This window comes from Etheostoma cragini, chromosome 11, assembly GCF_013103735.1.
Source record: "Etheostoma cragini isolate CJK2018 chromosome 11, CSU_Ecrag_1.0, whole genome shotgun sequence".
Taxonomy (NCBI): Eukaryota; Metazoa; Chordata; class Actinopteri; order Perciformes; family Percidae; genus Etheostoma; species Etheostoma cragini.
In genome coordinates this window covers 15,347,498-15,374,676 of record NC_048417.1, presented here as the reverse complement: position 1 = coordinate 15,374,676, position 27,179 = coordinate 15,347,498, and the positions used below count along the sequence as shown (strand labels likewise).

Below are 27,179 nucleotides of genomic sequence, written 5' to 3'. Positions count from 1 at the left end.
CAAATAAAAGGCCTGTTTAACGTACAGAGGCAGATCATTCTAATTTTGGAGCCAAAACCGCAAAGGCACGGTCCCCTCTGAGCTTCCACTTAGTTTTAGGCACACTCAGGAGCAGCTGATCATCTGACCTGAGAGAGCATGTTGTATAAGGGCGTATAAGCTCAGCAAGGTAGGGCGGGGCAAGACCATTCAAGGCTTTAAAAGCAAATAAAAGAATTTTAAAATGGATCCTAAATTGAATAGGCAGCCAATGTAGTGAGGCTAAAACAAGAGAAATGTGTTCATGTTTACGTGTGCCAGTTAAAAGACATGCAGCAGCATACAACATACTGTGCCAAGGAACCCAGATCTACAGGGGTAGTCCCAGTGGTGCCACCAAAAACCACAACTTCCGTCTTTTTATCATTAAAATTTAAAAAGTTCAGAGCCATCCAGGACTTTATGTCGTTGAGACACATTAATGGCAGTCTGAAGGAGTATGCGTCTTTTCTTTTTAAGAGGCACATAAATCTGACTGTCATATACTTAACAGTGGAATGAAACACCATGCTTCCTAAGTATTGAACCAAGTGGGAGCAAATAGAGGGAAAAGAGACGACCAAGAACTGAGCCCTGTGGGACCCCACACAAGAGAGGAGCAGGGGAGGATACACAGTCATCAGGGCTTACACATAAAGTTTGGTCAGTCAAGTACAATTTGAACCCCTCCAGTGCTATGCCCCTGATGCCCACCCACTGCTTCAAACGTGTGATCAATATTTCATGGTCCACTTGTCCGTTGAAGGCTGTTTTCACATTCTCTCTCAGTGCTCATCTGAAATCTGAGTTTAAGATATGTTTGTAACAGCAGGATTTTGTGATATTAGAAGCCAATTATAGTCAGATATGCAACTTACAAAAGTGTGATTTGGAAACCTGAAACACAGATAGCAAAGAGTAATAGACACAGCACAAAAAAAAGTAAAGAGCGATATAAATGTCACTACATTGTACTAATACATGAATGATCTACTGCCTTTTTAAAGCGATACCACATTATTTGGAAGTAGTTTGTGCTTTCTCAATTAATATACTTAAGGCATTTCTGCCTCCAGAACAACAGATCTTGCAGTACATTGTATTTCTGGAATGAAGCATTTATAGAGACAGGGTGGTTAAAAAGCTTTCAAGGGATCTGGTTTAGTTGAAAAATTGTCTTTTCTCCTTTTTGTTTGACTTATGCTTTTTAATAAGAGTACCAGAAAAAAGGTTCCAAAATATTGAGAGGCTCAAGTAAATGTTGTGAAAAACACCTTTTAATGGCTTTGAAAATGTGTGCATGGTCAGTCTCCATTCTTTTTCAAGGTCAATGAAATCTCATCTATGAGCTTACAAATGTGTCTTTCAACATCATAATGCTGGACAGGGAGATAGAAGACTTTACCCCTTGCTGTGCTACAATTTTCATATCATCTTTCACACATCTCTGCTTCATCAGGCAGTCCTGTCATCAGTATTTCATATATCATTCAGTTATTTGTTATTGTGAAAAAATGCACATCCATGCTGTGGTTGTAGTCCACGTTTCAAATTAAAGGTCTGAGGAGAGGAGGAATGCAACCTTCATAACAGCACGGTGTAGATGTGATTATAGAATGATATTAAAATGCAAAGCATGTATTAAAATAAATATAGTTATTTCTTTAGTTCTGCCATTAATGTGCCGTGTAATTAAAAATATAACCAGCATTTAAAGAGTGTCAAATAAATGCCATGGTAATTAATTTAAATTTTAGGCAAGGCTCTATCCAAATCTCCAGCTTTGGTATCAACCACCTATTTCAATCTGGCAATCTATTGGCTCTGAGAAGTTGTTATTGGAAAAAACCTTTAGAGTCCCATCTATAGATGGTCATTGGGCCATGAACCAAAACAATTTTGTTGTGTACAAAGGAGAGCGTTATAGGCCCCTTTTTAGAAACTGTTCTGCCAAACAGTCAACCTAAAGGCTTGGACAAGAAATATGTCATGTCTTGATGAATGGCTGTCTTTGTGCTGTGCTCCCCATACAAATGTACCTCTTGCTATAATAAATCATGATAAATTGGGTCTCTGTTGGAAGTGTAGGCTAATTATTTCTTTATTTTATTCTCCACCCTGTTTTGCTTCTGGAGTACACTTCAGGTCCTGAAGGTCCAGGGCTCAGCAGTTGTGACCATGCTTCTCTCCTTATAAACTGTTATACTGTATATTTGATTATCCTTTCTGTTAGTTACCAGCCCAAGCTGGTCCCACAGAGCGGGAGATTTTATAACTGACTCTCAGTGTGAAATCCAATATTACGGAGACAGATTAGAATAATAGCTCTGCAAAGGTCTGGTGGCCTGCCTGCTGGCTCTGTTCCATGCTACAATCATCTAAACACAAGCAGAGCAATCGCTGCTGCAGACAACCAGAGGCCGAACCTGAAAGGCCTCTGTAACAAACTAGCAGACAGAGCTGTTAATTTGAAAAAGTATCTTATCTCACCACATGCTGAGGGGCTTAGGGAACTCAAAGAGAAGACCACGTTGCTATGGATTATGTCATCTTTCATGAATGAACCTACTCACTATTTCCACACTGACTTATAATCAACATCTACATCTCTCTTACCTATACCCCTTCTCCCTGTTATATCTTGCCCATATCTCAGCAACAGATACAGTATATGCTGCCATCCAACTCCATGGCAAATAGACCCATTTATGTCTCTCTGTATCACCCAATAGATAAAACACACACATGGCTGATGTTACATCTAAATGGATGCACTGAATGATGCACATTGATCATGACCATTATAACCACAGATATTAGTGACTCATCATTTGATTTGATTGATTGATAGTAAAAATACATGACAGCAGATAGGTGTCACTCAAGCCGTTCTTCAAGTGAATGTTTGTCAGTGCACGAGTCATTGCTGTTCATAGACAGAGCAGAAAAAAAAAACTTATGTAAACGATCTCACTTCAGTTTTGCTTACCCACTGAGCACTTCAGCTCATTCTTACCTAACTATTGACATTTAGTAGTTGTATTTGTATTTTAATCTTGTGTTCAATTTAGTGTGTGTGTGTGTGTGTGTGTGTGTGTGTGTGTGTGTGTGTGTGTGTGTGTGTGTGTGTGTGTGTGTGTGTTTGTGTGTTTGTGTGTGAGACCCTGACCAGCTTAGAAGTGTTTGTTCTGGAAAACCACTGGAGGGTATGTTTTACAGGTTGGCGGCAATGAACTGTCACATAAACATTGCCTCAGTTCTGTCTCTTAAATATTTTTGTTTCAGTCTGGAAAGTGAGATTTCAAAGTGACAATGTGGGACACGGTGACTGCTTGCTACCAGCTGGCCCTGGTTAATAGAACACGTGTACATGTACAAACAGTATGTGCATTTGCACTTCATTAACCTCAGAGTAAACAGTGATTGCTCTGTTATTCTTAGTCTTCTATAGTCTATAGTCTTCACTCTGCCTCTTAGAAAATATCAGAATCTCTGTGTATGTCTTGTGCTTGAGTAAACTGTTGTGGTGAGAGCTAATAGTAATTTCCAAGGCGGAGGAGACGTATGATATTGTGAGCAAACACTTTCAACGTAAGAGTTTTGCTGAAACAGTCTGGGGAAAAGGGAACTGAGAGCATATGTAAGACAGCCTATTCTCAAACGGACACCAAATAAACAGTGCAAGATAACAAGTTATATTTCTCCACAAGTCCACAGGCGTAAAAGTCAAACAGCATTTCATTCCATTCTACAAAGCTTTTGTTTTCAAAGCATGTACTATATGTATCCTTTGTTGTTAATGCCTAACAAAGTACCTTGGTAAACAATATGGGTATAGACTGCAGGTATTTGCAGACTTAAATGTAATTCAAATTATGCCATTACTGCTACATTTGTCTGCTCACCCCGGGTTTTGCTACTCTCCAGTTTTGAAGATGGAAATGTAGTGTGTACATGTAGTCAGAATACATGATTTACATGCTAACATATACAGCCACCTGCACAAAAAGTATAAACCGCGTAGTTTAGTCTAACAACTCCTCAAAAAAAAAAAAACAGACACGCCAAATTTCTGTCAGCTCAGTAACAGCATAGAGCATATAGCAGTGCAGCACTAAACAAACCGGGAGAAACAACTCACCCCAGGGAAGAAGATTATCATGGCATGGTGTGCCCTTTGTCACATCATATCACACCGCCATGCAAAACCCAACCCCACACAGCTCCTTTGAGCCACAGAACAAGAGAGGATGTAAACATTTTTTTGTTTGTTTTTTTTTTGTTTAAAAGGGCATCTACTCTTGTAAAATGTGAAACTGCATACTAAATGTAAATGTGCTGTATTTATATAGCGCTTTTCCAGTCTTAACAACTGCTCAAAGCACTTTTACATCTACAGGGAACATTCACCATTCACACACATTCATACACTGTGGCCGGGGCTGCCGTACAAGGTGCCACCTGCTCATCAGATAAACATTCACACACATTCACACTCCGGTGCGCAGCACCGGGGGCAACTCGGGGTTCAGTGTCTTGCCCAAGGACACTTCGACAATGACTGCAGGGGCGGGGATCGAATCACCAACCTTCCGATTGGGAGGCAACCGCTCTACCACTGAGCCACAGCCGCTACTAGGATCATGTGTTGAATGTAGACAATTGCACATAACTTTTCAATTCTGATGCTAAATCTATAACTCATTTTACACAGGCATGAGCATATAATTATAGCAAATTAACTGGAAATGGATGTTATTGATTTCCTTATCTATTGTTAGCTAGCTGGTGAACACAGTGGAGCATTCAGCAGCTAAAAAGCCAGATATTTTCCTCAAGAGTTGGTAGAGACCAAAAACAGAGTTTTTAACGGACCTTCAATCCATGTTGCCAGAAACACGACTACAAATGGATGATAGCGTTACTCAGCATCTGTAAAAAAGTTAATTTGTTTCCACTGCCCCCAAATGACCAAAATCAATATCAGTTATTGAAGGTTTAGAAACAAATTATTATTGGGTACTTATTGTACTTTTTACTCCATATACATGTATTTGACAGTTGTTACTTGTTACTACTTACAGTACTTTATCAAGATGGTTCATACAAATCATCTGATACCAAATTAAGCCCACCTCTTCCAACAGTTAAATACAACTTACATGTTAATGGATCAGCTATAATAATCATGTAATCATATAATAATAGTACTAACAGGGGCCAGTTTTCTGTATTGAGTATGTTTGCTTTTGATACTTTTAGTATATTTTGCTAATACTTTAGCTTTACTTGAGTAAAGAATCTCAATATATAAGTCTCAGACAAACACATTGCAGTTTGAGGCTTTTGCAACACTCTAATATGCAAAATGTCAAATCTGTCGTGACTTTGTTTTGTTTGCCCTTTAACAATCTTCTTCACCATTGCATGATAATAACCAGCATGTAGTCTGTGTTGTTTTTCACTGAATGTGAGAGCATAATTAAATTAAATTAAACTAATGAACATCATAGTCATATTATCATAGAGGGAATTTGACCCTTTATAAACTAAGGCGGTAACACAGTATGCAGACAATTCTTACATGACAATGTGTGTTACCACTGAATAATAACTACAACAATGAATAGTATAAATGTTCGGGAGGATCAGTCACTTCTGCTGCACAGCTGATGGCACCACAATCTTTGCCGCGTGTCTCATTTATTAGATATTGAATTGATCTGTTTTCATCGTTTCCTTTCTTCCTCTCACTAGCTTTACTCCAACACTCTTTTATTGACTTGAGTATTGAGATTTTTGATTCCAACACCCAAATGATGAGTTTGATGCATTAAGTTTCTCTGCAGTGTTTATACTCTTAATTGTATAAATATAAGAGAACTCGGGCAGCATTTCTTCATTTATTTGACTTGTTGCAGTTGCTAATCGCTCTGTGTTGTGGCTTTTATTCTTACTTGAGTTGCCACTGCTTAGTTTATTGGATCTCTCATGTTTTGTTTAAATATATATATTTTAGGGCCTGTCTAATGTGTATATATATTTTTATAAATACATTTCTCTCTCTCTCTCTCTCTTTCAGATGTAAATGGGGAAGCAGCAGTGTCACCAAGAGAAAGTGACTGCCCATACAACTTTAAAGTGCTTTGCATTAAAACACAAACAGCATCACTTCTCTCTAAAGTAATCCATTACTGACAATTAATGTCAAACTGCACGCTGGAGCAGCTTCATGCTGCCTCGCTAGGTGTAACATTGCTAATGGAGAGAAAACCTTATAAGGTCCAGCTAATCAAAATACACCTACATGCAGCATAATGCCTTCAAAAGTGTCATGTTTATACCTGTTGACAGTGGTTTGCTGGGCGAGCGCTCTGTGGTACTTGAGTATATCTCGCCCAACATCCACTTATGTTGGTCACATGTCTGTGCCTATACGTAAGGCAGCAAAACCCCCAAAAAACATCACCTTCACCAACATCCACACCCGCACCCTTAACCCACATGCCTTTGAATTTGTAATCAATGAGCCGAAGAAGTGCGAAAGTGCCGCTCCCTTCCTGGTCATCCTCATTAGCACCACGCACAAGGAGTTTGACGCGCGGCAGTCAATTCGGGAGACCTGGGGGGATGAGAGCACCTTCGGCGACATCCGCATCCTCACCATCTTTCTGCTGGGCAGGAACACGGACCCTGTCCTGAACCAGATGGTGGAGCAGGAGAGCCAGATCTTCCACGATATTGTGGTGGAGAACTTTATTGATTCCTACCACAACCTCACCCTCAAGACCATGATGGGCATGCGCTGGGTGGCTACCTTCTGCCCCAATGCGCAGTATGTCATGAAGACCGACAGCGACATCTTTGTCAACATGGATAATCTGATCTACAAGCTCTTGAAGCCCACCACCAAGCCAAGAAGGAGATATTTCACTGGCTATGTTATAAATGGTGGTCCTATAAGGGATATGCGCAGTAAATGGTACATGTCCAGGGACTTGTATCCTGACAGTAAATACCCACCCTTCTGCTCGGGCACTGGCTATGTGTTCTCTGCTGACGTTGCTGAGTTGATCTTCCAGACGTCATTACACACAAGACTATTGCACCTGGAGGATGTGTATGTGGGACTGTGTTTGCGTAAACTGGGTATACACCCGTATCAGAACAGTGGTTTTAATCACTGGAAAATGGCCTACAGTCTGTGCAGGTACAGGCGGGTTATCACCGTGCACCAGATCTCCCCAGAGGAGATGCACCGCATTTGGAACGACATGTCCAGCAAGAAGCACCTGAGGTGTTAGGGGGCACGAGGGCCACGCACTTTTTTTGTTGTTGCCTTTTTCTCCTTTTAAATCTCGTCACAATGAGTAATGTAAAAACATTGAGGGCTGCAAGTCTCTATTTTACGACGGATGTTTTCATTAACATTCATTTATTTTCCATTTCTGCTGATAAAACCTCACAAGTGTTAATGAATGCATGAGGCTTGTAAAGCGCGTATTTTCATGCATAATTACAACGTGGTGTTTGTTACTGAAATATTGTTTTTCATGTATTCCAGGTACAAATTTAAGCAGAAAATTCTCTATAAGCATTAAGTCAATGGGCAGATAGCATTAAGTAGTGTGGCCTAATGGGTAGCGAGACTCCATTTCAACCAGACAACCTTGGTTTAAGCTCACATTCACAACCTTCTGCCCTGCTAAAGTGTCCTTGAGCAAGACACTGGATCTCTACCAGCTGCATGGTTGCTGACTTAGCACCCTGAGAGAATTTCTGTGCAGGAACAATAAAGCATAAAATTAGTATCTATAATATCATACATTTAAGAAGTATTATTTACAAACGAAAGATGAATTCCTGAACAATGAGAGTGCAAATAGTTATCATATTCAACAACAAACCTAATTGTCTGGTGAGGTAAAACTACATTTGCACTCATGCTGCTCTCCCCTTTTTCATCTTCATCATGAATGCAATGGTATACAAAGCAAAAAAATAAACTGCAGTGTATCATCACTCTCCAAACAGACCAAGTTGAAAGATAATTTGATATTTTTCTCTTGCATTGACAAAAATGAAACCACCCAGCTGTATTAACATTTTTATGAATTTGCCTGATGTTTTTATTTACATATCTCGTTATAATTTCACTGCCTCTTCTCTATGAAAAAGATGAATGTTTTGTTTTTTCTGCTCTTCGACATTTTTATACTTGGTAATTGTGTGTCTTAGCTATTAATCCAGCTGCTGCTCTTGTATGCTGTTTACGTCAGCAGCTATTTTAACTCATCGCCTCATCACATATCAAGAGTAATACAGCATCCTGTCGAGCAAGTATCAGTTTAACTAACTAAGATCATTACAGACTGGATGTATTATCATATGTATCTGGCCAATCAGTAGTTGCTGAAGCACTGCTACTGAAATCATGGAAAAATTCTGTGTTTATCAGAAAATGTGACTTTCATGGCCAAATATTTCTTTTCTTTTTTCAAGAGTTTTGTAGTATTAAAAGCTAATGTGACATTTACTGTGAAGGCATCTATCCCGCAAGGGGTTGTTATTATATATTGTATGTTTTTTATATTAAAAAACAAATCCTTGAGTTCCCTGTTAAAGGGTTACTTGAGGTTTATTGAGTATGTTTTCTTCCAAATGTCTTTTGGTTTTTAATTAAAGAGCAGATTGTTCTAGGGTGGTCACACAAAGGATTATTCAAAATGATTTACTGTAGCTATTTAAAGCTAAGTTACATAACTTCCTGAACAACAAATATGGCTAAAAATCCTAAATTCTTGGATAAGGGTAAATGCTGAAAATTAGATTAACAGAAGAACAAGTACAGTAGAGACAAGTAATAAAGTCAACAAACTCACTCCCTATTGTGAGGTACACAGTAATATCTGTCTAAAGTTTGCTAACCTTGGATAAAGGTAGGTACCATACGGTGCTGGTCAAACCAGACCAAATAAGGCTACTTATTCTTCTCATAGATTTAACTATTCATTTGTAAGAGAAGAAAGTGTAATTACAGTTTTAGTTTTCGGGGCATTTTACACCTTTATTTGTGACAGGACAGCTTAGACACGAAAGGGGAGATAGAGGGTAAATGACATGCAGAAGAAGGCCGCTGGTCGGAATCAAACCTGCGGCTGCTGCGTTGAGGACAAAGCCTCTGTATATGGACGCACACTCTACCAGGTGAGCTACCCAAACACCGAATTACTTCTTTTTTTTTAAATAAAATATTAGAGATGTTCCAATACCGATACTAGTATCGGTATCGCCTCCGATACCGCCTAAAACGCTGGTCTTGGTATGGGGAAGTACTAAAGTTTATGCACCAATCCGATACCACGTAATAAAGCTCTAAAGAAAATCTACATTAAAGAAGTTTCTTTATGTTCTTTTTCAGTTATAACTAACTGTCAAACTGGTTAATAAAAGAAAGTTCTGTGGCATTCATTGTTTGTGTTTGTTCATGTTTCACAAAGAGTTTAACCTAAGCCAGACCGACAACAAAGATAGCTCAATTATACCTAGGAGATGTAAATGTGACAAAAAGGAGATCTCCTCTTCAATTTTGCTTTGCTATGGGCAATCATATCCCATCCATACAGGGATAGTAGTATACAGTTGTTAAAACATAATAAATATATGACCCACTGGTATCGGATCAGTACTTAGTGTCGGCCGATATGCAAGTTCAGATATCAGAATTGGCATTGGGAATCAAAAAATGGTATCGGACCATCTCTATTAAATAGTATCACTTGAAGAAAATTCATATCACCGCTGCTTTTGATTTTGTTTAATTTTTTTTGCCAAATAGTAAATGCTGTAAACTTACCAACTGCTGCCAAGAGGGAAAAAAATGCTGTGAATTGGCCTTTTGTAGCGAATATCCACTAAATCATCATGTATTTTAAGTTTTAGTGTAGGTTGTTATGATTTAGTATGTTGTGACACTGTGAGCTAAAAGTAAATACTTCACAACTGTTTTAAATAATAGCAATTCTTTATTGTTACTCCTCTTTAGAAAGTTGACATCAGCTGATTACAGAGAGCAAACAGGGGCAATATGCTGAAATGGTACACATACTCTACATAGAAAACACAATAAATTACTTCATATAAGAATTTAGTTAATATTTACTACCTCAATAATTAAAAATAATTTCAAGCTACTGGACTTGTTTGGACAAACAAATGGCTTGTCACTCTTTCAATAGTTGCCTTTTGGTTTCATCCTCAGATGCATTGCCATACAGTACATTTCAGTAACTGCTATAATTTTTGGGCACAAAATGTTTTGTAGTGAAGCAGGATAGAGCAAATAAATTAAACTGTTGTGGTTTAGCCGATTAACGTGGCATCTGAATACACGTCAACCAGAGCAGATTACATGACTCTAGGTTCTATTATGTTTTATATGTCTGATGACAAAAGCGCACAACTTCACTTGTCTCCGGGGGCTAAGCATCTGCTTGTCGGGTGCACACACTCAGCCCAAAAGTGCATTGTAGCATGTCTCATTAAGTTTAGATACTTGACTTGAACTAAAATGGTAATCTGCAGGTCCTGCTGTTTGTGTGGTCTCATTGTTTACGTTCTTAGGCACAGAAAAATGAACAAGGCACCTCTAACATTTCGAAGCATAAGCACTGTTGAGAGCAGCAAGTTATACACAGTACCATCCGGGTCTCTTCTTGTTTCTGCACTCTCAAGCAAATGGTTCCCTTCTTGTCACTGACAAACAGGTCTAGACACAGAAATACAACGCTTTCTCTTTTTAGACATTCATTATGTTATTATGAAAATGTGCTTTTTCCCAATAAATTAACTTAATCTAACATTCTGACAAAGACCTCAGGAGGGAAACCTCACAAATGAGTGTTTGTGAGATGTGAGTCAATTTGTCACTGTGGCAACAAAACAGCATGAGAAAGAACATAAAAAATGTCTCCTAATTTCAATAAATAATGAAAGCTTTGCGGAACACAAAGGCAAGGTGATGTACAACACATGAGTAAAAAAAACAAACAGAGAACATTCAAAGCTACATCTTAAATCACTTTATGTCACCACCTGAGTACATCTTTAGTTTCCTGGGCTGTATCCTGCTCCTGGTCTGTGCGCTAGGCAGTGGAATGTTGTTAAGGGTAACAAAGTCAGGGGACAGTGAGCAGGGAAGTCAGCGCTAAGGAAGTGTACACAAGGCGGTGGTCGAGCTTGGGTTCAGGGAAGGTGAAAAGGAGTGAGGCGCGGGAGTGAGTTTTACACAGGAGTGTTGGGGAAGATGTCGCAGGAAGTGGTGGTGTGTTCCTCAGTCTGTCTGCCCTGAACTGAATCTCACCACTGTCTCACCTGCTTCAGGCATGAAGAGAGCATCAGCTAACACTTAGCTGTGCAAAGCCGATCAGCTTCACCTCGTCTGGTATCTCTGTGTTGTCGCAGCCGGAGGCCTGCATGAGGAGGAAAACATGGAGACGGTCGACAAATCTCATCAACAAAACTAATCCTGCAAAATCTCTAGAGCCGCTGTGGTGTAACACCCTGGAGTAATCAGGGGAATGGAACAACTGCAAGCCTACGGTTTTACAAAATAAAGGTTTTCCAATCTTCTCAGTGTTATTTATATAAAATAATCCGGGTTTGTAATTTACCTGACTAACAAAGACAGCAATGAAGTGATTACGCCATCTAAAAATGTGTCTGTGTCACCAAAGGCTGATTCCTCTAGGGTGTAGACACCTTCACTCTTGTACAAAAACCAAAGACAACGTCAAGTTGTACACCAAATGTGTAATATTTTAAAGAGTGTTTTTGTGGCACCAGTTTGAGGAAGGCTGTTTCCTGTTTTAGCATGACAATGCTCTTCAGATGCAGTTCATAAAGAAATAGTTTTTCTTGGTTTGGTGTGGAAGAACCTGACTGGTCTGCACACCGCTCTGACCTTAATAACATCCACCACCTTGGGAATGAACTGAAATGCAGACTGCGAGCCAGGCCTTATCACCCAACATCTGTACACATTCTCTGTAGTCCTGTGTCTGGATGTGAAAAACCCAGGAGTGGGGGCTGTTATTGCAGCAGAGTATTACTTACACTAGGGAGGTTATGTTTTCAGTTTGGTTTGTCTGTCTGTCTCTCTGTCTGTTTGTTTGTTTGTTGCAAAATGTATGGCATGGCCTTGGAGGGGGTTTGTGCTTTCAAAGTGCCCCTGTAGATGATTTTGGAATGATATTGACAACAATCACTCATAGATGTAATGTTTAGGAACTATGTTTGGGTGTCCACCTAACTTTTTACCATATCATGCACCATCACTAAACTTAACAGCTTCCAGTGAAAAAGCCCATTGTTTAATTTAATGACAGTTCAATCTTTTAGCACCTGCATCTCACCCCAATTTTAGGCTGATCGGATGCCATTCACACAGTAGCAATATTTAAGGCATGGTGCATTTAGATCTGCCTGAAGGAGTTTCTTTTTTATTCAGCTCTCCTCCTGTGAAAGCCACTGTGAATGGGTGGCCTAACACTTGCCGGCCTCTTGCAATTCCCACCTGACTGGGGAGAGACGCTCAATCTCACTGGGGGTCTGAGAGCTCTGTGGTTGTCTGATCAATATGGAGGGACAATTATTTAAAAAAAAGGTCACTCTTTGTGAGGTCACATAGTCTATGGTGACCTCTTGTTAAGTTAAGTCATTAAGTTGCTCTAGTGTTACCCACATTGCACACTGCCTGCATAAAGTGTTATGAACTGTTCCTCTAGCAAGGGTAATTACTCTCACTGCCTGGGTTTTGTGATACTGCACTCAAGTTAAGCCACAGAGAGAATTGTGCAATGTCTGCAACGGAGCAGAGTTAACATATGGAAATTGAAGCATGCCCGTATATCTACGTGGCAGTACTGTCCTCACTCTGACTCCCCAGAGACTGGTCCACCTGTGACCCTCACTAGCTGCTGATAAGGCAAACATGGCAGAAAGGTCTCTTTGTCAAGCACTGTGGCCCGAAGCACAGATGTTGTTTTCCCACAATTGCAGAAAGGTCAATAAAACAGAATTTACATTTGATTGTTATATCCAAAAGTATTGACATTATTGCTTTTTGTTGCAAATGTCAATGTTTCTCTGATAGGCACACAAAGGCGACTTCTTAAAATGGCACATACGCAACATTTAGGTCTTTGTCCAGAAGTAGAGAACAGCATTTCTGCTGCAACGTTAGTACCAGGTAAAGCCATTGTTATCCAAAACGCTGTACAGGCGCATGCCTTCTTAAAATGAAATGGACTGTCAATTCAGTTTTATTATGTATATTATTATTATTATTTACACAATTAAAGATGCCTGGGAGTTTACCGCAAAATACTTATATTTCTTCATGCAAAGCCAATTTTTAAGTTATTAATCCAAAATGCAACACTTTTTTGCTGTACATCGTATGGTTGCTGTAATGTGCTTGGTTGAGTTTGGCTTTTTTTGTTCCACCAACAACTTAATTATCATCATACAAAAACTGGCTTGTGAATCGATTCAGAATCATGGAGGGTAAGAATAGCAGTTCTTAAGTGAATCGGTTTTCCCCCCACCCCTGTCATGTACTTACTCCAATCTCCTTCACAACAAAACATCTTTGTGTCATCAACTGAAAAACATTCAGGGACAGATGTTGGTTCATGCTGAGGCTATTTGTTGTTTGTGGCCTTTCTAATAACTCTAGCTCTCACATTCCTCACTAGATCTATCATCAACAAGCTGTTTACGGTTAAACATTGTCAACCAGGACAAACCCAGGAGTGTGTAGTCAGCCATTAATCATCTGGAAACTCACCAGCTTAAAGGTCAATACTTTGTAGGTAGTTGGGTCATCTACAATCTTTTGAAGGTTAGAAGCAACTGTAATGTAGAAGGCATAAAACAACATAATGTCCGAATAAAATCAAAGCAGTTTTACAATGTGCAGAGTGCATTTCAGTAGGTTTTACAAAAGTTAAACAAAACATGTGTCAATATAAACACTAGAATTTTTTTTTATGTGTTTAGCGCTTCCCATACTATATTTCAGATGCAATGTTAATGAAAAAAACAAGTAATTGCTATCAGTTTTAGTTATGTCAGGTCCTGTGGAGTTGCCGAATGAAATGTCCATCTCTGATAATAGCATTTCTAGGAAAATGCTGATACTCTATAAAAGTTTTACGGTAAATGGGATTAGATAGGCCAAGTGTGTATTCAGACAACACAATTTACTAATATAAAGCGGTGTAACCTTACCAATGACAACATCGTGCCCGTTGACCAGGCCGGCAGAGAACAGTTCCTGGGAAACGCCATCAGCGGTGTCTGGTGAGGGAATAACATGACAAATATTGGGTCAGCAGCATTCCACTTAGCAGGTAATTGTATTATATATCAAATTGGATACTTTTATGAGAACAGGTACTGTCATTACCTATTACACACAACATAGACAGTGCCTGAAGATGTAATCACAGTGGGTATAACACATTCAAATCCACAGAGGCAGAGCTCTTACCTCGCCCAGGAGTGAATTCAAACCGGATGTCATTCAGCTCCTTTCTAGAGTTCCTGAAAGAAGAGACAAGAGGGTGTGATTGCACAAGTGATATCTGAAATGTCAGATTTAAACGTGTGCAGCTCTGTCTGTTAACAGTTGTGAGTGCAGAGACGTGACTAAGCTGCAGAACATTAGGAAACATTGAGAGACAAGGGCTGTGTGTCAACATGAAAATGACTTTTGTGAACTAGCTTTCGGGGGCAGTGGAAACAAGCTGTAAACACAAGATTAACATACCATCACCAACTGATAATGGTAAACATGCTAGCAAGCAGCAACAATCAAGTTGTGTTTGTGGTAACGGTAGTCCAATATTCACTCCCATTAAAACTCTCCTTAAAACTCTCGAAAAGACACTGATGAAAATATTAGCTACAAAATGCTCCACTATGTTCACCAGCTAGTCGTTAACTTTGTCTGTGTGTTGAACAGTTGATTTCATTGTAGCTTTTTTGCTGAAAAAAAGGCTCTGATAGGAGCGGTGACAATGACAGTTAAGTAACAGCCAAGAAAAACAAATCAATTAGCTATAAGGCAAGAAAACACTCAGCAGAGTTGAGGAGAGTCTGAAAATGATCGTCACTACCGGCAACACCTTTCAGATGACTAATTTTGATAAATTTTGTTTTAATAAATGTAAATCACCTTTTCCTACTATGATTAGGAAAATGTACCGCCACAAAAAAGTAATGCTCCTTAAATGGAATTTAGATTTCCTCCCACTGTAAGACGATTTGATCTACCATAAAAGCAGAGCCCCCGTGGGAGAAACGTGAAGTACCGTAGCACTGGATGAACGAACTTTTAGAGGACATTTTTCAGTGATTTTACACATAGTGAGCAGCAGAATGAAGGAACAGCTTACTAACCGCTTTTCCTGCATACCTTACACCTGCTGCATCCACTGATTGTTTTATTGTTTGATATCAAAAATGTTACTTTTCCCTAAACAACTGCAAACATGTGACTGCAAATTTATTGTCTGGGTGCTTTGTGACCTGAGTGTGTTTACCATGAGCCATTCAAAAGTGACAGAGCTTTTGTCACAATGAAGAACTGCAGAAAACGTGGGCATCTGCTTATCTGTGTCCATTAACCTGTTTAGATTATGTGTTCTGTGATTCTGTGAAGATTATGACTAATGTTTAAATCATGCTGTAATGTAGCTGCAACTTTGAGGAGGTACACATCCTCAATCCTAGACCGCAGTAAAATGAAAAAAAGAAAAGAGGCATGTATCAATCCAGCTTGTTTGATTGCATTAATAAAATGTGCCCTCCAGCCTCGTTGCAGCTTCAACGTTCATCCATTTGCATTAAAAATCTGACTTTTAAATTAGTGTGTGACAGCAGCCCATAACACTCCTTTCAACTAGGATTAGAGCCATAATTCAACACATAAGCAAAGACATATCTGCAATGACTTTCTTAGTAGTAAGTCTAAACAACGTATAGGGGGTGAGAATTTACTATCAGCTTATCTTTGAGTCAGCTTGACTTTTTTTTTTATTTGAGAGTGGCATTTGAAAAAGAAAAAGCAGGGTTAAAAACTATGGCGGACCAAATGGACGTAAATAACATCCCTATGGCCATCAGAGGAAGTAGAGGAAACACATTGCCAAGGCTGTCAAGGCTGCATGTATGCCAAGAAGATCATAATCCTGCCCAAATAAATCATAACTAAAATCTGCATCCTTTTTAAAAACCACTGTGAGGAGTCAATGTTTCCACAGTAAAATTAGCAGTCACCCTTTTTTTTTTAACACTGTGAACTGACTTGCATATGTGAGACGACTGTATAAACCCACTGGACAATGACAACTTTATGACAAATTATTTTGGAAAAAAAAGGTACAGTGTAATTATACTCTTCTTTTTAAGAACTAAAGACAGGTCTGTGATATTAGGCAGAGGCAAACATAAGGGAGACTGGTAGAAACAGTTGGTAAATGACTTGTAACGGTGAACATAAAGCAAACAGTTGATTCACTGTTATGTCTGAAAGAAGTTTATAAAAAAATGAGGTCATATGAAAGGTTCTTTGTGTCTTCTGCTTTTGTTTTCTCTTATGCTTCATGAGGCAGGGGTTTCCCTTCTTTAGTCGCCCCCAGGCCCTGGGCAGTAAGCTAGCTGTCAGAGGTTGCATCCAATTAATTCATTCTAACTAATTAACTAATTGCGCATTCCCTCAGAGGCGATAACCCAAGAGGAAGCATGGGCTTGTTATTGTACTAGCAACACCTAGTGAGATGCCCGAGGTGGAAAGGATTTATTTGAATGAAGATGGCAGCAAGCTATAAACCCAACTTCCGGCTTAGGGATGACATTGCAGGCACTACTGTTTATCTAAGATTTATCAAGAAGATATTTCAGAAGCTACCCTGACATTAGTCAACTTCTACATACCCTTTATATAGAAGAACCTTTAGAAACTGAACTGACTGAACTGCTCAGTGAAATCAATTTGCATCAGTTGCTATTTAAGGTCCAATGGCATTGAAACAGCAGCAAGCCTATCATGCAAGTCTGAACTTCCCCTTTAAACTGCTGACAATACTCTTCTCAAGAGACCTCTGTGCCTTTGTAAAAAATAAAAAAATTGATTGAATAAGTGCCAAGCAAAATGATGAAACAAATCCAATCATGCTGCTGCTGTTCCCCCGTCTCCGGTATACAGAGGGGATCATCATCATCCTCATTACCATAACCTCATGCTAATCAGCCTAACAGTAGAGAGAGAATACAACTTAGCTGTTTACTTTACTCTCTTAAATGCAATTACTTTCATGTATTCACTATTTAACTTTACATTTTCACAATTAGGGTTTAATGTTGTGTTTTTGCCAAAATACCGAATTGTAATACAACATTTCTATGTCATAAATAATATAAAATTTCACCTAAAAACAGACGAGTTAAAGGTTTTGCAGCATTTATAGTCCAGATACATCTTTCATTTAATCACCCAACTTAAAGGAACATAACATAGCTGCAAGCATATCACTCTGCCCAAGTAGCAGAAGTAGCAGTGCTTTGCCTTTCTGAGGAGAATAGTTCCCAGTTAGTATGCGGTTAGAATATGGCTATGTCTCATGTGACCTTGTATTTGTACACCGGGACTATACAAATCACAACATGTAAATAGGAACATGTTGGCATTAATTTATAACTTATTGGGGCACAGTAGGCTAGCTGGAATCCGTTACCTGCAGAATCTGTGCTCGGCTAAGCCACCGGTGGGGGCGTCAGACAGAGTTACAGAACGCACGGAGATGAGGATGGTATGTATCGACTTGTCTAACTCTGGGTGTAACGGTGAATAAGCTTCACTAGTACCAATAATAATAATAATACCAAATACTTTCTTCATTTGCAGCCTTGCACTAAATATAACCAAAAATATCTGCTCCCAAAACATAGGAACACAGCCAAAAAAATCCAAAAATATGAGGCAGTCTCTCATCTTATAATACCTTATATATAATGCTTTTTCACTTAAAAGATCAGATAGATGACACCTGCTGTTCAGATGGAGATAACTTTGTTGATCAGCATTTGTACAACAAGAGGGGCTTGATGTTATTCACCCTTTCAAAAGTTTTTATTTTGTATCTTGCTGCTACATCAAATATAGTGTAATGTTCTGTCAAGTGTGTCTTTCTAGTCAAGAGGAATATAAAGCATAATACAAAAATCCCATTGTTAACACATGTCACATGTCAGACTTGAAAGCATCTCAAAGAAGCGTGTATAGTGAAAGACCTTGGTAATCCACCAGGGCATATTTAGCATTAGAAAAGCTCATATTTCTAAGAAAAAAATGTCATAAAGCTTCTTGGATTTACATCTAAGAAGGCATCCATCACATGTCTGTATCTCTAATACGGAATATTCCAGCTGACAAACCAGAGATGACCTGACAGCCTAACAGCCTAACAGCTGGGAACATATTAGACACAGTGAATGATCCGTAGAAATTCTCTGTAGAAATTAATTCATTCTGTCATTCACACGACTCTGCTTTGACAAATCTTTCTGAAGTTACCAGAAGAACAGTATTTTTACATTTATTAAGAGCTGCAATGGAAGTTTAGGTTGTAAATGTACCAATTGATAACCACATCTTATCTGGTCCTTGTATTGGAGCCATAAACTTTACAGATCAAAGAACGATAATTGTGACACTGAGAAACCGAAAAAGCCCAACCATCAAAACTGGCAATTCATTTTAATCACCTGTTTAGAATAATGGCTCTTTGCCTGCCACTAAAGAGTAAGCTGTCCCCTGTTACATCCAGACCATTGTTTTGTTATTTAACACAGAATAAAATGTCTTTCTGTACCATGCTGGACGCCTGCGGAGGGTCCTTCAGATGTCTGTTCAACCAAGAGTGTGCACCAGCTCATCAGGGAGCTACAGGCAAAGCTACTGTCTAACAATACATCCCCTTAAATAAAATGTCCTGTCTCTTTCTCTATCGGTGTGTTTGTACACTCAGTAAGACGGAGAAGGACGATATAATAATATGATAAACAGATAATGTATTTGTGATGTCATGCCTTGCATTGCTTTATTCCATATGTTAAAGTGAAAGGGCGATAAACGTAGATGCTTTCTGACAGGAAGTATCTACATCACAAGCATCTACTTTTCCAATAAAATATGTCCATGAACAGCAATGTCTGGAATAGTAAAGCAAGAAGCAAAAGGTGCAATGAAAGGAGGAAAGCATATTCTGGAGTACAGCCAGAGAATCAATGGAGTGTAACCCTCTCCTCCCTACAACACGACCGGTGAGACAAAGGGAGATGACGGGATCCCTGGCAATGCCAGATCACCTCTGTCGCAGGGAAAGATTGTTAGGTCTATTAACGGCCTGCATGTTTAGGAAAAAGTGAAGTGGTGATTCATATATATACTGCATATATCAAATATTGTAATTTTCCCACTGGGGATCAAAACATATATGTGGAAACATAATTAGACATTTTTAAATCCATTGGGCATTTCTGCTTTTACTCCACATAAACAGACTGTCACCACAACGAGTAAACCATATATAAAAACACATGTTTTCTTAAGATGGCCAAATGTATCAGCCGGTGATTGAGCAAATGTTCTGTGAAGAAATATGTGTCTCACCTTAGCCGTAGCACCATGTTCACAGCACCTTGAATATAGGGAGTATTCCCATATGGTTCAACCTGCGTGAGAAAACCTCAGATGAAGAGGCAGTTTACCTTGTAAAGTTTGAGCTTTACAGGTCAGACAAACAAAAATATTTCCTGTCAAAAAGAGGAAGAAGATTTGCACATAGCTTGTACTGCAAACTGGTAACTAAGATAAACATATAGTCAGAGAAAATCAAGTGGCCGCACACTCAGCCCATGTGCTTTATTTTTTTCTGAAAAATGTCTACCATTTATTGCAGCTACAGGGAAAGTTGTATGGGAAAAGAAAAGGAACAATACATAAAAGGTCTGTAAGGATCTATTACCATTATCAGAACCATATTACAAATGGGCTCTTTTTATGGCAAAGAAAAAACATTAGGGTACAGAAATGACAGCTGAGTAGCTGTTAGATTTAATTTGTGACTAGAGCACAGGACTACACCTCAGACTGCTTTGGCTCATTTTCAAAATGACAATAGCCTTAGAAAATGGGTTGCAATGGCAGTGAGTCTTTAGTTGAGATACACCAAGGCACTGAGCTGGCCCAATCAGACAACCATTTACTCTGAGTTATTACTGCTGAGAGCATCCCTCCAGGAGACTAACATTCACACATGTACACACACACACTCACACACACACACACACACGTGCAGTAGCCACATGCATGGATGCACACAAACACACACAGACAATCACTGAGGCAGCAAGGTCACTGAATCATGACAAATTAGTGTTTTGGTTGAATCCCTCACCTGGGGATGCTGAATAGACAACCCTTCAATAGGGACATTGTTGGCATTCTCCTCATTCTAGGAGGAACAAAATGAGAGGCATAATTGTGCAAAATGCTAATACATCCTTGGTAAATATCAAATCAGAGATCATCTAAAGACAACACTAGAAAGTCAATTTACAACAATGAATGACGAGCAATTTTCTGGATTTGTCGGACACTCTAAAACAGGTGCTTGGCTGTTTTGATTAAACTGCATAAAAAGTGTGTGTTGGAATAAAAATTCATAATGGAGTTCATTACTCTCAAGCTTCAGCCCAAGCAGTCAAGTTAATTGCATTTCCAAAAATGCCCCTCTGCCAGTGCCAAGTTCTACAGCAGTTTTTCCTCTTCACCAAAATACAAAAAATGTATTTATAATTTAGGTGTGTATTAAAACTGGTGTATGAGAGAAGAGCTAACTTACATCTTTGGCCTCATCTTTGACCCTTCGTGACTAGAAGGAAAAAACCAAACATACATTTACGTTTGTATTCATAGGTACACAGCAATGATAATGACTGATTTCCTTTTTTGTTTCTCAATGAGCAAAACACTATTAATGTACACCTTTAATGTTTTTTATATACTGTGTATATATATATATATATATATATATATATATATATATATATATATATATATATATATATATATATATATTTATATATACATATATATATGTCTGTTTCTGCATCCGTCCATCCGTCTATCGGTCCAAACTTATTTTTTTGCTTTTTTTAAAAAGTTTAATCAAAGCTTCTGGTAACATTTTATTTGTTGCATCATATGGAAATCTGAGTATCGTTATCAAATGGCTCTTTCATCATAGCTGCATACTTCCTCCTGCCTCAAATCTTTGCAGCTATCTTCCAGCTCATTACAACGACCTTATGACAGGCTCTCTCAAAGATAAGCCATCTGCTATCCAAAAGAAATCTGGCTGACCAGGGAGGAAAGGGATGTACAGGGTCAAAGACAAAGCGGAAGGGTTACATAACAGTTTGATCTACAGGTTAGACATGGGATGCAACAATAATGACCAATACCTTAATAACCCAAATTCTGAATTTCCATGTGTAGGTTGTAGTTTTGTTACAATGACAAATACAGCTGAAACTAAACAATAATCATGATAATGAATAATGTGTGATGAAACTTAATTACACTCATGTATTTGAAGATGGATATAAAGAATCATGAGTAAATGTGAAATAATACACACTGCTGAGGCTGGCCTTTGTAGAGTCCCACCTACCCTGCCCTGGTTCACCGCTGCCTTGCCTTCCTCACTGCTCTCGTCCAGTTCGTCGTCGCTCCACTCCCAGTCGCCATCCTCTGTCTTGTGCAGGTGGCCACTGGAGCCCGGGACTCTTCTCACCTGGACCATGACAACACACAGCCAGCACATCTTATGTTAAGAACGTCACTGATCGTTTTTTATATTGAACACCTCTGTACACCGTGGTTTACATTGCCGTGTATCCATCCAGTACTCTAATAGAAACCATTGAGTTGCTTATGGTAATTGTATCAGTTTAGTAGGCACAGTCTGGGTACAGCACAATGAGTACAGCACAGTACAGTACAGAGGAAAACTCTATAAATCATATAAAAAGGCAACTTATAAGAGATACCCAATAATTAAACAGTACTAGCATAACTGTGAATGTAACCAGCACAATGAAGCAAATAAGTACGGCAGAGTCATCCCTAAAGCCTGTTACTTGTTGCAGCTCTACAGTCTGGAGGAACGTGTAAAGCAAGCAACACATGACTAGTCTAGCAGTGTGAGGTAAGATATGAAAGCACCACAGTATCACAGAAGAGACAGCACATGGAAGCTACTAGCACCAGGGTCATATAAATGCCCCAGCGTTAAACAAGGGCAAAGTTAAAGAAGCACTACCGCTCTGGTGGTGTCAGGTTTTTTTTCCAAACCTGACATAGAACCAAGGCTCCCCCGGTTCTGCTCAGGGTCCTTGAGCAAAACAGACACAGATCAATGCACCCTGCAGCTATACATGATCACCCGACCGACATTCAAGATTCCTTTAATTGTAATTCAGCAAAACACAGAAATGTAACACGTGACCAAATCATCACAATGAAAATGTATGAAAATGTATTTAAATAAATATTATAACTATAAATATATAGTAAATATAGAAACAATGCTCAGAATGTAAAACTAGCATCAGATAAAACAGATGTCAGGGTTTGCAGGGGATAAAACTGATGCAGGTAAAATGCCCTGTATTTTCAGGTTTCAGAAAGAGCCCATGCAGAACTCAATCAGTATTCTATCATGATTTGTGCAAAGGGTCACACATTTTAACTAAATATGAATCAATTTATATGTTAAAACTTTTGACAAATCAATCATTCAGTCCCACATTGGTTGTAAACTACTAATCTCTAATCTTTACAATAAAGACACATTTTTTTCATTTGGAAGCTATATTGTGGATGTCAGGGTGCCCTCTGCTGGTTTCTTAACTCACATACATCAAGAGTTCATACTATACGACTCTGAACATGATCTTTTTGTTTTACAGTCATATTTTAAATATGATGCAATTAGAGAAGATTTCCTGTATTCCTGATTTACATTTTTAGGAAATTATTCTTGAGTTTCGCCCTCCTTTTTACAGATTAAGGATTAATTAAAAAGGACTTTGTTGATGACAGCTGACTGGAGGATCAGCCATCTCCTTTTCATTTACCGGAATATGTTCAAGGGGAAGTTAGGTCCCATGGTTTTAGCTGTCTGGCTTTTAGTCTTGTGTCTTAAACCCACATAGCACTTGTTTCTTGGGAGTAGAGTGGCATGTGTTTACCACACAGTAAATAAACTGAAAGGTACAGAACAAGAACACCAAGGAACAGAGGTGCAAAAGAGGGACAATATTGCAGTTTAAAGAGGTCAAGGAGGTTTGGGAGTAACTGGACACGATCTTAAGAGAGAGAGGCCACGGTAGTCTTGATATAAAGAGGTCAGAGCATCCTTAGACCACGATGTTTCGGCAGTATTGCTTGTCTCTGCAAGCTTTGGGTGATGTTTGCTGAATGTATAATAGAGATGACTCTGCAGGCCAAATCAGCACAAAATTACAAGGACACAGGCTTTGTGGCTTATACATTTCACCCACCGAAGCTATCAGGTGAATCAGACATTACCTGGCTGCATTCATTGTGCATGGTGTCTATTTTACACTTTTAACAGGACTCCACACATAACAATATATAATATTAATTACAGTAAGCATTATGTAATTGTGCATTTCTATTTTGGGATAAATGGCTCCACAGCATATAGGTTCTAGTCTGCGAAAGTACATTTATTATATGATATCTCACTTTGTTTGCTTCAGAGATGTAAATACAGTCTAAATTGGAAAAAAAGTGTTAAACTGTACTGACAAATCTTAATATATAAATCATCACACCCGTTTGGCAATAAGTGCCATTGCATTCATTGTTGTGAGTGCTTAAGATACCTGCAGTTATCAACAAACCTCAACAACATGATGCCACTCGCACAACAGTTGCCTCCCTCTTTATTGACACATTGTCACACAGTAGCAGCCCTGCTATCCACTATGCCCTCCATTTACTCCCTAGGAGTCAGTGAATTTCCACCCTTTCACTTGGCCACTCTGCCTTCTGGCAATTGCCCTCTGTTCCCATTTCTGTCCTGGCCATCCAGGCGGAGTGTTATGTGAAACCAATATCAGCTGTGCCTGAAAACTGCACTTCCTCCCAGTAAACGGTGACCAGCGGGCAACTGAGCAAGCATCCTGAACAATAAAGTGCTCATTTCTAATGGTAACAATTCATTTAATCCTGGTGGAAGCTTCAAACAGAGAGCTGCACTGGGAGCCACCAATGCAAGATCTCAGGACATCTTCTGCTGCAGTGGGGCTTTTTTTTTTTTTTACATAATCTACAGTTTAGGCGTTACATGTTTGAGTTGCTTAAGAAAGTCAGAGTGAGAAGCATGTGTTGACTGTACGTACTGTACTGCGATACTGTTCATTTTTAGTCACAAACTGAGTTATTTGACAGGGAATGTTGGTGTAAACATACCTTCTTTGCTCTCTGGGAAATCTTTGGTGCGTGACACAAAAGCTTTTCAACCAGATATTCTTTGTTCTGCAAGAAAAAAATCAAATCATGAATCAAAATATTGTATGGTATTGTAAAGTATTGGGTTTTTAAATGGTGGAGTTCAGAAATCAACTAAGTTAGTTGAAGTACAAAAGATGTGTGAAGGTTTTTAAGTAAGTAATCTATTATTTTATATGTTTAAAGTTAGACTAAACCAGTTTAAATGGAAACAAAAGTGAGGTTTTAGAAGTTGTTGCTGCTAAGTCCACTTCATAAAATTAACATTATACAAACTATGCTAACCGATTATACAGATGATTGCTTTATTTTAAGATGTCAGCTTTTCATCTCTCTGAACTAGAACTTAAGGGCACCCCTTGTAAAAGATCATAATGTTCAATTATTGACAGACATAAAATTAAAGGACATAGAATTTATTAGGGAAAGATTTATACGTTTACCTTTTTCCGTTGTAGTATATTGTGATAAATACATCCAGTGTCCTTCTGAACCTTTTATACTGTATGTTGCTCAGTGTATAAACTAATAAAAAACCTCAACATACAAGGCTGAATCATTGTTGTAGTTGGCATGAGGCCAAAAGTAAAACACTAATAGCAAGTAAAACATTTGAGAGGAAACAAATACCTTTGCCTTTTGGAAGAATTTACACTTCAAAAGCTCTGCAGCTGTAGGCCTATAGATAAAGAAAAGTACAGTGTTGAAAATACATCACCACACAGCACTATGTGAATGTTAATTGAGTGCTTTTTACTGATCATAAATTGCGCTCTTCACTGACATATTTGGTTGATATATGGGATGTGGGCCTAACCTTTTGGCAGGATCCTTCTGAAGGCACATGGTTATTAGCTTTCTAAACGATTTTCCGTATCTTTTTAGCACTTCCTTGTCTTCTACACCCGTTTCTAGAGTGGGTGGATCATTCTGTAGGGTAAGCATTAAAACCTAAAATGACAGGAAAAAAAATGCTCAGAATTACCCTCACATTTCAGCAGCAACACAAAAATTGAAGATGACAGAAGAAACTCCAAGCAGGAAACTGTTTGTTGAACAAATGTACTAGAAAAGTAAAACCAATGGGTTCCTTTAGATGAAAAAAGTATGTGTCTTGATTAGTTTTTTGGTTTCCATATTACAGCAAAAACAGCAAGTCATAATGTGTTGTTTCTGTTCCTGCTATTGAGGAAATCGCACAAAAACAAATTGGTTTAGAGGAAAGTTAAGTAAGAGTTCATGGGCACTGCTTTCTTCTTTTCTTTGACAGTGCCGGTAAAAGCCACAAAAATAGATGTGATTAGGACACCACACTGATTATTTTACACCCAATAACACCATCTAGAACACTCACCTTCATGGGAGGGTAGCGGTGATAGGGTGCAGAGCCTGTTGCTAACTCTATGGCTGTAATTCCAAAACTCCATATATCTGCTTTGAAATCATAGCCTCGAACCTGTGGGTATATAATTACAATAATCTGTAATATCAAATACACTAAAATCTCTGGGGCTCTATGTTGTTGTTCTAATGTTGTGATTTTAGTGGTTAACGTGTCAAAAATACATCAGCTGATAATAATACATCATGCAATCGATTAGAACTAAGCGTCGCAGAGGTAAACTCAGGCAAAAGAATGTTGAATGAGATATGATGAACTTTACACCAGCAGCTGCCTTTTGTATGGATAGAGATAGGCTTACCTGTTCCATCACCTCTGGGGCCATCCAACATGGCGTGCCAACAAATGTCTTTCGTACTTTGTTTCGAGTCATATCCCCCCCTGTGGCTAGGAATGCGCTTACTCCAAAATCTGAAAATATAGATAAACAACATGTTGAACCATTTAGGCATTTATGGCTTTCCTTGTATTAAATTAAAGAAAAGCATGAGTGTAACAGAGTACAACATTAGCATCATGTTGAACACACCTGCAATCTGAACGGATCCATCTTCTCCCAGTAGTATGTTCCCAGCTTTCACATCCCTGAGGTCAACAAAACGCAAACACAGTCAAAAAACAAATTCATGTGGAGCAGTATTGATTCTTCCGTTTGTGTAAACGGGTCCCACAGCCCACCACCCTCTCTGCCCAAGGGCCTGACAGACGTTTAATCCTGCCTCTCAGTGACCTTAAACTGAATCCACAACATTCAACAACTGCACTGCTTGCCAATTAATATGACTGGACCTGATTCATTTTACAGTTTTTCATTACTTAGGCCATTTGTTTAACTCCCTTATCCAGAGTGACATTCTTCAATGTATATGCATTATGTATATGTACATATATAAATACAGTATGTACATTTTACAGAAAGAGAGAAATGATACTTTTATTGATCCCCAGTGGGGAAAATACATTTTTACACTCTGTTGATATAATACATACCCAGGCCCAAATTAGACAAAGATGCACAAGTAAGACTTATACATGCAGTAATGGAGAGATGTCAGAGTGAGGGGGCTGCACATTAAAGGCACCCAC

At 38.8% G+C, this 27,179-nt stretch overlaps 2 protein-coding genes across 6 annotated transcripts in view; one reads left to right on the top strand and one right to left on the bottom strand.

Moving 5' to 3' along the window:
- The window catches only part of b3galt1b (UDP-Gal:betaGlcNAc beta 1,3-galactosyltransferase, polypeptide 1b), a 35,666-nt gene extending 27,018 nt beyond the window's left edge, over window positions 1–8,648 (top strand). Inside the window, exon 2 of the mRNA XM_034884890.1 lies at window positions 6,101–8,648. Within this exon, the coding sequence (XP_034740781.1) occupies window positions 6,336–7,322 (987 nt within the window). The 5' untranslated portion in view covers window positions 6,101–6,335 and the 3' untranslated portion in view covers window positions 7,323–8,648. The remainder of the gene's footprint in view (window positions 1–6,100) is intronic.
- Window positions 8,649–10,023: 1,375 nt separating this feature from the next.
- The window catches only part of stk39 (serine threonine kinase 39), a 24,775-nt gene continuing 7,619 nt past the window's right edge, over window positions 10,024–27,179 (bottom strand). For 4 of the 5 annotated variants that reach the window (XM_034884885.1, XM_034884886.1, XM_034884883.1 and 1 more), the window contains 14 exons: window positions 26,623–26,678; window positions 26,395–26,504; window positions 26,046–26,147; window positions 25,509–25,642; window positions 25,322–25,370; window positions 24,653–24,718; window positions 21,822–21,944; window positions 20,991–21,020; window positions 20,544–20,600; window positions 19,757–19,818; window positions 14,573–14,625; window positions 14,311–14,379; window positions 13,868–13,932; window positions 10,024–11,489 (listed from right to left, as the gene is read on the bottom strand). In XM_034884885.1, coding sequence (XP_034740776.1) covers window positions 11,415–11,489; window positions 13,868–13,932; window positions 14,311–14,379; window positions 14,573–14,625; window positions 19,757–19,818; window positions 20,544–20,600; window positions 20,991–21,020; window positions 21,822–21,944; window positions 24,653–24,718; window positions 25,322–25,370; window positions 25,509–25,642; window positions 26,046–26,147; window positions 26,395–26,504; window positions 26,623–26,678 — 1,051 coding nt within the window. In that variant the 3' untranslated portion in view covers window positions 10,024–11,414. The remainder of the gene's footprint in view (window positions 11,490–13,867; window positions 13,933–14,310; window positions 14,380–14,572; window positions 14,626–19,756; window positions 19,819–20,543; window positions 20,601–20,990; window positions 21,021–21,821; window positions 21,945–24,652; window positions 24,719–25,321; window positions 25,371–25,508; window positions 25,643–26,045; window positions 26,148–26,394; window positions 26,505–26,622; window positions 26,679–27,179) is intronic. The other variant, XM_034884887.1, reaches the window with a different exon arrangement.